Source organism: Falco cherrug, chromosome 4, assembly GCF_023634085.1.
Source record: "Falco cherrug isolate bFalChe1 chromosome 4, bFalChe1.pri, whole genome shotgun sequence".
Classification (NCBI taxonomy): Eukaryota; Metazoa; Chordata; class Aves; order Falconiformes; family Falconidae; genus Falco; species Falco cherrug.
Genome location: NC_073700.1, coordinates 34,878,996 through 34,891,889, shown reverse-complemented (window position 1 = coordinate 34,891,889; position 12,894 = coordinate 34,878,996). Strand labels below are relative to the sequence as shown.

Below are 12,894 nucleotides of genomic sequence, written 5' to 3'. Positions count from 1 at the left end.
CCCGCGGCTCCCATCCAGGCTAACGGTGCTGGTGCCACCAGGAAGTCTCTCTTCCCCAAATACGTCGGCGTGCATGAGCTAGCGGGTGGTGTAGAGGCGGCTGTTAATGTGGCTTATATCTAAGGGTTACAATTAAGGTTACTGAACACTTCCTGTAATGAGACGCTTGGTTTCGTTGCAGGGATGTGCTGCACCTCCTCCGTCTGCAGGGAAGCTCTGAGTGCTGGTGCCCAGGGTTCTGGTCCAGGGCACTTGTCCCACCTCTGTCCTTGCAATGTGTGGGCTCCCCCTTGCTAGTGGACAGATGGGCAGAAATGTGGGGAAATGGCAGTCCAGGAGGTCTCTTCCAGTCCTGGGGTTTTTTTGTTTTGTGTTTGTTTGTTTGTTTGTTTCTGTGAATATACAAAGGTTTTGAGCCAAATTTGAGTGTAGGATAAAAACCACAGGCTGGCAGGCTAACAAACCCCTGGGTCATAAAATGAGTCAGCAGAAGAGACAAAGCCACAGTCCCTTGGGATAGCTGTAGCCCTCAACTGCAGTTTGTGAAAACAGCACTGCCCACACAGGGAGCTGCTGTTACGTGGTCCTGCCTTGCAGGCAGCCGAGCTGGAGAGCATGTGTGAAATGTCACCTTCAGGTGAATGTTTTGTGTCTTCATCTGAAACTCTGGTTTCATGGGAAGAAGTATTTGGTGGTGATGCTGACATTTGCTATTGCTACTTGCCTGCTGACCCTGTCGCCAGCTGCTGGTTCTTCCTTCATATCCTCCCCCTCCTGGCTTTGCTGGCCACCCCTCTGCTGTGCCAGCACAACTCTCTGTGCCTTGTGTCATAAGCTGGCGGGAGGAACTTATTGAGCTGTAAAATGACACAGAATAAATAAAATTTAAAAAAGAACAGACTGGTTTGGTTCACCTGTGTGGGTCAGGGCCTGGCTCCACAAAACATAGGCGCAAAAACGGCTGTGGTGTGACTGCTGTGCTTCTGGGATGAGGGCACCTGCAACTGGGAATGCTGCTGGGGAGCTGCTGCCCTGTGCCAAGCCACATGCGGGTCCGTGCTGCTCCAGGGATGGAAAGAGATGACTAGTAACTGAGTGGAAATCAGCTCATAGAGTGAAAAAAACCCATTTTTCAAGCGTGTGCCACGCTCGTCAAAGCTGAACAGAGCTGCATGAGGACTGAAACCGCACAGTGGTAGAAGGGGCAGTGAGTGGAAGGCACATCTGCAGGAACGGTCCAGTGCGGTCAACAGCAGCACTTGCTGAGTCTAACACTAGGCTTTTCTGCAGTCAGTCTTGTACCATCACCAAAAATATGTGTGACTAGACTGAGGGGTAAGTTGAGTTACCATATTCAAACCTGATGTCTCTTAAAATGGTGCTAGAAAAACATTTAAATTTTTTGTGGTATGGGAGAGATGTGGCTTAGGGATTTCTCTCATATTTCCTGTGTGACTTTGGAGTAGTTGGTTTATTTGGCTGTACCTCAGTTTCTCTGAGTTTTCCCATCCTTTAGTTTTGTTTTGGGAAGGTTGCAAGGTCTGTAAAAACAGCTGTGTCTTTATGTGAGACAGACATTAACACTTCATAAAAAATACGGTAACCAGACCCCAGCAGAGAGTTGCTGTACTCAGTGTCACCTTTCAATAGTGAAGAGTTTTACCCTGATCAGTCTTTAAACGTGATAAATGTGTCGTGCAATTTATACGGTACTGTCACATATTGTTTACACTCCAGTTCCACGACAGATTTCATTTGATCACAAGCACTGGAGATTAATCATTCATGGCGCTCAAAAATGGCAGTCTGAAATTTCAGATGGGACGATTGCCGATGTCTCCACTGTTTAGTTGTAACGACTCTTGTGGTACTATGGCAGGCTGCTGTAACTTGGAGAGTTTAAGTGAAACATGCACAGACCAAGCAAAACTTCACTCAGAACAGTGCTGTTTGTTGCTGTTTGTTCCTAAGCATTTCTGTGCATATAAGAGGACAAGCAATAACTCTTTCTGACTCAGACCTTTCATTAGCAGCTAATAATTCATGAGACCAGGCAGGTTAGACAAAGCAGAGAGGCTGTAACTTTCAAAAAAGAAAAAAAAAAAAAAGAAAAAAGTGCATACCCTCATCCCTCACTTGTGGGCTATTGTTAGCATACATAACTGTGCATCAGGCCACACACAGGAGCTGGAGAAAGAGCAGTGGGATTTACCAAAATGTGACATACTTATTTGGCACTAGTGATAGGTAAATCATTTTAAGAATATACCTCTTCCTACAGTAAGAGTGAAAGTCTTTCTTTTAGGTTGCTGACATTGAGCTCAAATTTGAAAAGTATTTTTTGCAGTTGAAAACTGAATTTAACTATGTTTATGCTCTGCCTCCTTCGTCACTCTCATCAGCTTCCTTAGTGCCTCATTTAAAGAGGGGAATTAGGATGCAGACTCTGTGGTTTTGTTTTGGGGACCTTCAGGTCAGCTCTGAGAGCTGTGATGAGTGCAGTACCTGTAACCGCATGAGTGAAGCAGAAAAGCAGAGTGGGCAGTTGAGCTCTGAGGGAAAGCAGCTGCCTCTGTGTGAGGCAGAATCCAGCAACAAACTGGCAAAGTCTCTTCATTTTTGTTTCACAGTCAGTGGGTGCGGAGAGGCAGTGATGTTACATGGTGTGAACTGCTGTTGGGAGAAAGGGATAAAACCCCCAAACCTACACCATCTCTAGCAACTGTGCTGGTGCAAGAAAGTGGGAAATGGGGAGGGAGAAATGTACATTATTTTGTTGCTACTTTTGCCCATAAAAGTCAAATTTTCATTATTTTTTTTTCTCAGATAATTCAAAAGCAAACACAGTGTCATGTGTGTGATTGATATGTCCTGGCTTGCATCAGAAACAGTGTGACCAGCACGACTAGGGCAGTGACTGTCCCCCTGTACACAGCACTGGTGAGGCTGCACCTCCAATGCTGTGTTCGGTTTTGAGCCCCTCGCTCTAAGAAAGATGTTGAGACAGGACAGGAGGAAATGGCCTCCAGTTGTGCCAGGTGGGTTTAGGTTTAGAATTGGGTATTGGGAAGAATTGCTTCACTGAAAGGGTTGTCATGCACTGTAACAGGCTGCCCTGGAAGTGGTTGAGTCACCGTCCCTGGAGGTATTTAAAGAGTGTAAATGTGGCACTCAGGGACATGGTTTAGTGGTGGGCTTGGCAGTCCTGGGTTAATGGTTGGACTCTGTGATCTTAAGGGTCTTCTCCAACCTAAATGACTCTATGACTGTAATGACAGGGAGAAACAGGTCCCCCTGCTATATCAGAAATCTGTTCTGTTCAGCAAGCGTTGGACTTAGTTTGTCTGGCTTTTAAATAGTCTGAAGCCTTATCTATTACAGGAACTCCCAGATCTTTCCAGGATGTTGTATACATACAGTAGCTGCTTCCTCTTATAGAAATCATGTCATTTGGAAGTGAACAGTACGTGCTGAAAAAGCTTTTGTCTGCGATAAAATTGGCAGTGACTGAGAAAATCCAGCTATCTCCCAAAGGGGAGTCTGTGCAGCGGGACTGCTCTTTGTTAAAGTAGTATTTTGCTCTGTTTAAACACACTTTATATCTGCCACGCACACCTGCCAGTGTTGGGATCTTCCTGCTATGATATAAATGTGAGTGGGAGCGTGTTGTGACCAAACGAGCATTGCTTACAATTCCATCTGCAAAATAGATGAGTTTATCCCCGCTAAGTCTATGAAGAAGAGCTGTGAGTGCTGACACCATTTGTCTTTAGAAACGTAAAGCCATCCAGGGACAAGATTCCTCTCACCTTCAGATAATTTCAGTGCCCACCCCAGTTTAGCTGATTACATGATACTTGGATTTCCCTGAGGTTTCTCAGTCTCCTTCCAGTCTTGATATCATTTGGCCAGTTGTCAGATAGTATCTACTTATTTGTATAATAGTGCTACTCCGATGTTAGGACATGTTGATGAAAGATTACCTTTAAGTTAGCAGTGTGACAGAGGTAATCATGGACTTTTTCATCTGGATATAGCGTGCTGCCTGGCCCAGGATTTACTGAGTGTGGGAGAGATGTATTGAGGGTTTCAAGGCCAGTTTCCTCCTTGACTTTATTTTCCCCCGAGTTGACAGCTTGTTTCTTCATTAGTATATTTACAATGAATACTAAACCAAAAGCTGCTTTATAGGTATAATTAAAAGGAATACATGGTTTCTTGGAGGAAAGCCAGGTCTTTTTTTTCATTCTGTTTTGTGGTTTAGCCAAAGTGAGAATCACAGTGACCTGAGTACCTGGGGATATCAAAATTCAAAATTAGTCTCAGGAGCCCAATAATCTGACAGATAAGAATATTTACTCTACGAAACTAAAGCTGTCTAATTTCAATAGATGTGATGGATTGAAGAGAAAGCATCATTGACCTGGTTCCACTCTGTTAGGCTTTCCAATTAAACAGAATGTTGTAGAAAGCGAGACCTTGCAGAGTAATACCTGGACCAGCAGGACTAAGGTTTGAAATGTCCCTTGTACTTTAAAAGATGTTCCTTTAAAGATTTTGCTTGAGCACTAGTCCCAGAGCACTAATGATGGAGTCTCCTGGAGGGATGTTATCTCTTTCTAATCTCTTAATTAACTGGCTAAATAGACAATTTTTGTGCTTTTGTGTTTAGAAGCTCTTTAATGAGGCTTGAATCCTCTGGCCAAGCAAAGTTAAGAGTTCAGATTTTGATGCCAAGGAAGATGCCAGACTGCAGAAAATACATGGTGCACTTGCACATATAACGCATAGAGCTGGAGAAAGGCATTCATCAGGATGAAATTTTAATGGAAAATAAAACAACCATCACGTAACTGCAGCTGTTGGGAGCAAAAAATGTTGCCAATGATGCAGCCAGTGCTTTCATCATCAAATCCTGATCAACTTTCTGAAAAGGTTCTAATGCCTTGAAATTACAGGAGCACCAGTCAATTGTAATGTAAGAAAGAAATGTAACAGAGGGATAAATCAAAGATGTAAGGGCCTGCGTGTAGCCTTGAGTTGTTCTGGAGCTAATCTGTCTCTGATATACTCTGGTTACTGCAACTTGCTTCACACATTCAGATATTGTAGAGATCCTGTAATTTATGTGTGATGGTAGGGTGCCTGGAAAGGGGATCTCTTAAAAATAATAATCCCACCATCCTTGTTCAAGCAGATGTGTTTGTTCCTTACATCGCTGCTTTGGACCAGTAATGGCTCAAAACACCATCTTTTCCACTATTCCAGAGTAATGGCTGTTTCTATCTGCTCTTTTTGTAGATTGAACCTCCTAGTCCCTACACCAGCTTGGAGACGCAGGTTAGTACCACCCCCACCACCCTTCTTTTGTCTAAGAGATCCTCTGAAAGAGGCTGATCTGCTGTTGCCCACTGCAGTTATGGTATTTAACTGTGTTGGTGACCCTGGAGAAGGTACAACTGTAACAGCAGTAGCTCCCAGCATGACTGACTGGGCAAGAGAGAACAGACTCTTTACAGGAAACAGGTGCAGATGGTGAGGAAGGGACCTGGTGTGCAGCTGGACAACAGCAGAATTGACTTGTGCTTGTTAGAAGAGAGGATGCAGTGCTCAAGGCAGTGCAAGAATCCATTCATGGAATTAATTCTCCTTTCTTTTTGCATACTCAGCTTCCTAGCTTTTGTTATGATCCCTGCTGCTAGCGTGTTACTCTAAAATACTATAGCATTGTGGATTTCCTCTTTAGACATTACAGTGAGTGGTAATGAATCCATGGAGATGCCTGGCACCAGAAGGTCAAAGTGACAGAAGGAATTTTACAAAGTCATTGATGCTTTGACTTGTGTTTTCTAACAAGGCAGTATCATTGATTTTCATTCTCGCTGATCTTTGGGAGGCAGCAAAGGCAATGGTACTTGCATACTGAAGATGGGTGTTTATTCAGAACACACATTTCCAATGTCCCTTAGTGACTGCATAAGTATGTCTACCTTTGTCTTTTGTTGGCCTTTCTCTGGGGAAAGCTTTTGACTGTTTTGCTATTTGTTTCAACAAGCCTACTACATCTTTTTTTTATGGACCTCACTTTGGAGCTAAGCCTTTGTGAGTTGAAACTGGCAAGGAAGAATCACAAAAATAGTTATACACAGTGGCATTATAAAGTTGTAACAAAACACAGAGTACATAATGAAGTTCTAATCTGTGTGTGATGTAGAACTGGAAATATACAGTAATAATGAAGACTTATTTTATTACTGACTTAAAATAGTGTAAGAGCAGCAGTTTGTGTTAGTGAAGGTACTAGGGGAGAATGCACATTGTGAGGATTTCACACCTGAAGGAGAAGGAAGTGAAAGGGAGATTATCAGCTCCAGCTGGTACAGCTGCCACAGATTACTGGCTGAGGTGATGCCTTCAGCCCCAGCATATCGCTTCCTTGTTCTGCCCTGCCAGTCTGTATCTTCCCTGGCCTGCATGTCCTTTACTCTTCTGGCCTGTTGCCTCCTTGCTAAGACTGTCAGCAGGGGTGCTGGGTGACTCCAAAAGTCACTGTGCTTTCAAGGGGCCTTAATATTTTTGGGGTCAGGGAGAGCATAAACACATTGTTTAATGAATATATAAGGTAGAAATTAAGTGTATGCTCATAGGTGTTGATGTTTATTTCAGTGCTACTGAAAGCCACATCCAATTCTGAGTCCCATCTTCTCTACAAAGCTGCTTACTCCTGACCTTGAAATAGGTGAGAAGAGCCAAAACCAAAGTCTCATGGCCAACACACTTACATCCCAAAGTGTTCTGGACTGCTGGGGGGTGCTCAAATGTAGGAGCTGAGACCAGGCATGTATCCTGGAGTGGGCAGCGATGGGACTCTCTGAGAGGTGGAAGTAAGTCTGGGTATCATAGCTGAAGGACAGGGCACAACTTCGGTTTCTAGGGATGCATTTCTCTTTAGGTGAAGTGGTGAAAAGCGTTCAGATTAGCTGTAGTTGTTTTATATCCAGACTGAGAAGTTAGCAATTCAGGACAGGGCCACCGTCTTAGCTGCAAGGGTATCTGTTTTCTTTGATGTGAAAAAGCAGCATGAGAAAAACAACATCAGCAGCTTTAATGTTTTGCCAACTCAAACATAACATTAACTAACATGGTTTGTAAAGAATCCTCAAATTTGCAGAAGTTTCCCCACATGTTTTATTCTCATCCTTTTTCTTTGGGGACAGATGTGAGTGGAGAATAGTAGTGTGTGTGTTTGAGACATGTTGAGTAGACTGGTGAGCAGCTTCTCTGCTTTAGTGGTTTCCTGCACAATCTTGGGATGAGTTGGCTCATTTGAGATTTTCACTCCGCTGCCCTCTGGTTTCCTGTCTTGACTCTGCTCTGCTTGGTATTTTGAATGTTGACATTTCAAACGTGTGCTGTGTGTCGAAAGGGGACCATATTATGGAGGCCTTCTCATGAATTTTTCATGTCACTTCCCCTCCTTTCCCTAGTTTTCCAATCAGATGTACAACTGTTGCAAATTTTACAGGTATGGCTGCAAGTGATCTTCTAAAGAGAGAATGTGGGTATTCTTCCAACCAGCACAGCTTCAGCAGTTCTCTTTTTGAATTCCTCTATAAAGGTCTATTTTGGGTTGTGTGTAAGTGAACAGAGGGAAAACATTTACTTGAGAGCTAAGCCAAGTGTTTTCAGATAATATTTTTCCAATGAATAGACAGCTTCTGCAAACAAAATAATTTTTGCACAATTCCCTCACGTAATTCCCTCGCATTCTTCTCTCTTTTAGAAGCATGTCAAAATACTTTGTTCAAATTGAACCTGCCAAATCACACTACTCACGTTAATCAAATAGCAGTATATTGGGGATCAGTCTGATTCATTTATACCTACCTGTGCTGGGACAGGATGCCAAGAGATGATGCAGTTGGGCAGTCCCTGTTCTCCCTGCTCTGTTTTTGTAAGTGAGATTATACAGCTCACAAACAACTGTTCTTTAGCTTTTTTCATGTTAAATGGTGCGTAACAAGCATGACTCATGTAATGTATAAATTTGGTGCAGCAGATTAACAACTATTTAATAAGCTGTGTTCAAGGGAGTAGGATGTGGCACATTTATTTGCATTGCACTGTGTTGCAAAATAGTACTCATTTAGGGTGAAACCCAGACACTTGGGGTTTACTGTACTGGAAAAAATAGTTTGAAAACAAACTTCCCATTTCTTACCTCTAAATCTCACTGTGCCCTAATGCTAAAACCAGATACCCCTGAGCATCCTTGAGGTGTTTGATAAGGTCATGTCAGCATTCATTTGGAAGGTTCAGGCATGTTTGTCTGCACTGTCACGCAAAGGGAAACTGACCATAATTTGGAGAGAATGAAGAAAACAAAGAGAGAATGAAAGCTGTTTTCGGCAGCTGAGATGGTTGTGTATTACATCTGAAACAGCGGTGACTGACTACTTTTCTCATGATTTCCAAAGCTATCTCCATCAATGAGACTGTGGCTGTTTGCATTTCACACTTCCCATCCTTCATTTCACAAAAATACCAGGAGCCAAATGTAATGGCTTCAGCAGCAGTTAGCCCAGAGAGAAATTTTGGCCCAGTTTTTCATTCCCTTGGAGCAATGGAGTTTTGTTAGTGTCTTTGGGTTAGAGAGCTCGTTTTTGGTCTTCTTCCAAAGCTGTAGCTTTGTGACTGATAAAAGCTGTGTGACTGGATGCTGGGGAGCCCTCTAAGGCTTACTGATATGGGACACCACGGAGTATTGCATTTGGTGGAGGAAATGGGGATCTGTGTATCAGGTAACAGGACTGAGTAATTGGTGCACCAATTGCAGCTTTTACCTCTGCCTTCATCTGTGAAAGGTAAATCTTGCCACATGTTTTCCTTCTGCTGGTGCTATCCCAGCATGAGTGTGCTGCGGTGCTTGCCCAGGGAGGCACCACCATCTGAGGGGTGCTGTGCTAAGCCTGCAGCAGGCAGATGTGCACCCTTGTGCCTGTGTGGCAAGTGGTTGGTTTTCCACCGCTTGGGGGTCAGCAGCATCTCTTTTAAGCTGATGACAATAACAAAAAAAACCCCAAACCCAACCAATCGAAAAATTACAGTCTTCCCAGACTATAGAATACCAGTCAGAATTTTCTGTGTTGTTAGAAGTCAAAATATGAACTGGTTTTTGCTGTGCAGTTTCCAGAAGATGCTCTTACTGGGGTTGTTGTGTGAGAATAGCTGGTGGCTTGCAGCCTGCCTTTGAAGTGATGGATATGGTTCCCAGGTGCTACTGAGGTGTGGAACTTGGAGATTGCTGAAATAACATGCGCATTCAGAATCCAAACACGAGACCTGCGTGTAACGCATGCCACGCTAGGAGGGTTTCAGCTGGAAAGTTACCTTAGCCAAGGGGGGATGCCAGTCCGGAGAGGGTTACATTGGCAAAGAGCCGGTGTGAAGGATGCTTTGAAGACCTCTTCCCATGACACACAAGTGCTCTCCCACATTGGTGAAGTAAATATTGATGCTTGAGTACAAGCAGCAGTGTGCTTGTCATAATACAGTAAAACCAGACTGCTTTTCCATACCCTCCTGTAATTAGCGTATACCCAGCATTCAGCGTGTCGGCTCAGCACCTCATACCCGTGTCAGCCTCCTGTCTCTAAGAACAGCTCAGACACTGAGCGCTCCCAGACAGAATTTGTATTCTAGCAGTAGTGCCTTTAAAGAGACTGTTTGTCATTGTCCTCTCTACCATTTCATTTAATATTTTTTTTAAAGAGCTAGCTCTTTTTAGAACGAAAATGCCCTACCCTGGAGAGCGTCATGTAAGGAACAAAAATTGTCATAATAAAAGGTACTTATTATCTTGTAATTCCTTTCTCTGAAATTGATTTCTGGATTAATTCAATAAAAGACTCGGAACTGAAGGTTCATGGTGCGCCACTGTTGTGGGTGTTGCACTTCACAATTAAGTGGCTGCTTTGAACAGCAAAAACGTACTCTTGGTGTGTTTCTTGCAAGATGTCTTTGCCATTAGGTACAAGTCAAATAATTTCATTGCCTATAGGAGTCTAAATAATTGCATGTTCAGCTGTTTGACCTTTAATTATTTCTTCTGTTCAACCCTGAAATTTAAAACTGTAACCCTCAGCTGTGCTGCCTGGAAAGCTCGCGCACCTTTTACCTGGTTCTTGTCTGGGAACGACGGGGTGCTGTCAGCCCTGCTTGGATCCAGAGCACAAGTGCAGCAGCAGCAGCCATACAAGTTGCCTAATTGTGCTGATTGCCTTTGCAGATAAGTGATCCTTTTGCCCTTTGTGCCTGGACTTGGTCAGTATCTGCTTCACTGGGGGCTGCGCAGATGATTTCACCTCTGTGCCATGTAATCAGCATTTCCCAGTAAGAGTAGATAAGAATTGCATACAGAAAGGTACTGTATCTGCTACTAAAAGCAAGAACAGAAAACAATCCCTGCATTATTTGTTAGAGTATCGTATGGAAAAGAATCATTAAATAACTGGGAAACTGTTTTTTAGAACAATATGACTAAAAAATAATACTTCAAATCTTTTGTGTCTGGTTTTGGGTGTGTTTGGGATTACTTTCTGAGTCTTATGGTTATCTCAAGTTAGAAACTCGGGGATTTTTCCAGTTCTAGTCAATATTCGTGAAAAAAACATGAATCCAAGAATCTTGTAGCCTCTAGAAAAGAGCATGTTGCAGCTTTTGTAACAAGATAATTGTGATTGGTAACACTGTTAACATGGAGTCTTTCATAAAATCATGTTGTGAAGATAAAGTAAGCTTCCAGGTACTTCCTTTTCAAAACGCAGGGAAGTATTTTTCTTCCAGCTAATTAGTTTGGGGGGCAAGGAGGAACCCATGCCATTTCATAAGTCGCTGAAGTGAGTAAAGAGCTGAAATGCCTATGGGATATACAGCCACTGGAGAAAATGATGCAATTTCTTGCAGTGCACTGTGGTCACTAAAAAGCAAGATTTTGCATTCTGCTGTCAAAGGGAAGAGGAAACAGCATGTTTTCATTCCTGCTGAGGAACATGAAAATACAGGTAGATTTCATGGACTTACCTCTGAAATCTTCATGATGCAGTCCCCGTAGAAATATCCAATGCAATCAAATTGCTGAGCTGTTATTGCCTATTAATCAGATATACTGGTTTTGGCAAAGATAAACCTAGAAAAACAGTGGCTAGAAATGTCTCAATTTTTAAATCACACAAAGAGAATTTAGATCTGTTTAGGAGAATACGTCTTTTAAATGTATCTGCTGAGTGGATCCTTTTGGATATACATGAGAAATACTCTGCAAGATTAACTGGGTGGTATTTGCATTGAAGATACCTAGGTACAGTCTCATGCAGCATCTTGGAAAGTTTTAGCTTTTAGTTACACACAGAGTCATTGTATGTGATTTGGCCGTGTACACAGAGAGGAAGAAGGGAAGAGCATATGGCTTAGAACTCACATCTCTAGCACTTGTGTTCTCCGTTACTTCTATGAACAAACCATGAGAAGTTTGGCATTGAAGGCCAACAGAGTCCTTTGCAACAGTCTGTTGCATGAGGAGGGTACACACCACGTGTCATTTAGATTCCTTTCTACTAATGCTGTGAATCTTGAATTTTAATATGAAACTTCTTAAAAAAAATAAATCAAAAAACCTCTTATATAAAGCTTTCCACATTATTTTTGTAGTGAAAGAAAAAAGCACCTAGCCATCAGCTCACAGTGACCAGGGTGCTATGTAAGCATGTAATTCCTTTCTCCTGTTCTTTGGAGGACATGTGATATTTTCAGCATGTTTTCAGTCTGCTTGGTCCTTGTAAAAGCTGTCCCATGAATGGCACTGAGAATGAAATCTCATCTTTGAGAGGTACAGCCTGGGCAAACTTCCCAGACCCAGCACATGTGGAAGGGAGCTTCTGTGACAGAATGGATGGTATTTTTGACTCTTTGAACTCTGCATCCAGAGCTTGCTAGGCATCCTTGTTCTCATTTAATCAAGCCTGAACTACAGCTCATATTCTGTGGATGTCAGCTCTGCTTTTGATTTTTTTCTGTTCCTCGAAGTGTTCAGTGGACCTGTCCAGTGGGTTGTCTGTCCCTTTTAATACTAATTTGAGAAAATATTCTTGCCCTTTCTAGAAACAGGGTATTTTCTAATTGTCCATGAGTCCATTCATGTGTGCTGCAGTTTCAGAAACAAGGTGCTTTTACACAGTTATCTTCTAGTTACGAATATCTTTAACAGTACAACTACCAAAGCCCTAAGCTCCCAAGCTAAGATCTTAAAAAGATATGACAACTGTGATATTTCCCAACAGAAGCTGATTTGCCAATATCTTTTTAATTTGCACAGCATTCGAAATGCTTACCAGCAATACCTAATTTTGTGTTTAGCCTCTGATGGAAAGAGAATTGTAAAATGTAGTTCTGTGCTTGCCTGTTTTTATTCTATAGGGCAAATTGGCAGAAGGGATGATATACAAATTATGTTGATTATAATCAATTACCATCAGAACCAAACAGTTCATTATGACCCTGTCCCTGCTGTACAGTAATGCTATTGTACACTGTCTGTTATGCTCTGTACTTCAAATGACATCACAGAACAGGAAAATTCTTGATTATTCCAGAATAATGGTAACTGGGCTAAAGGCTAAAAGATTAATATTTAATAACATGAGGTCTGACTGATTGCTTAAATAAAGCTCTAATGCAGTTCTGATAGCAAATAGAGGATGATGCCAACAAACCAAAATATTCTGAGACTAATTGAATCCTTGGGTATCTGTTCCCATTCTTTAAGTGAAATACATCTAGAAGTTGTTCTGATAACAGCTCAGAACAGCAAGATACGAGGAATTCACATATTATTTT

The 12,894-nt window shown here is 42.3% G+C and overlaps 1 protein-coding gene across 3 annotated transcripts in view; it reads left to right on the top strand.

The window, feature by feature from the left end:
• XYLT1 (xylosyltransferase 1) overlaps positions 1 to 12,894 on the top strand; it is a 202,517-nt gene that overhangs the window by 48,312 nt on the left and 141,311 nt on the right. For 2 of the 3 annotated variants that reach the window (XM_055708619.1, XM_055708618.1), the window contains exon 2: positions 5,302 to 5,340. The exons of the other annotated variant lie outside the window; for it this stretch is intronic. In XM_055708619.1, the coding sequence (XP_055564594.1) occupies positions 5,302 to 5,340 (39 nt within the window). The remainder of the gene's footprint in view (positions 1 to 5,301; positions 5,341 to 12,894) is intronic. 3 annotated transcript variants of the gene reach the window in all.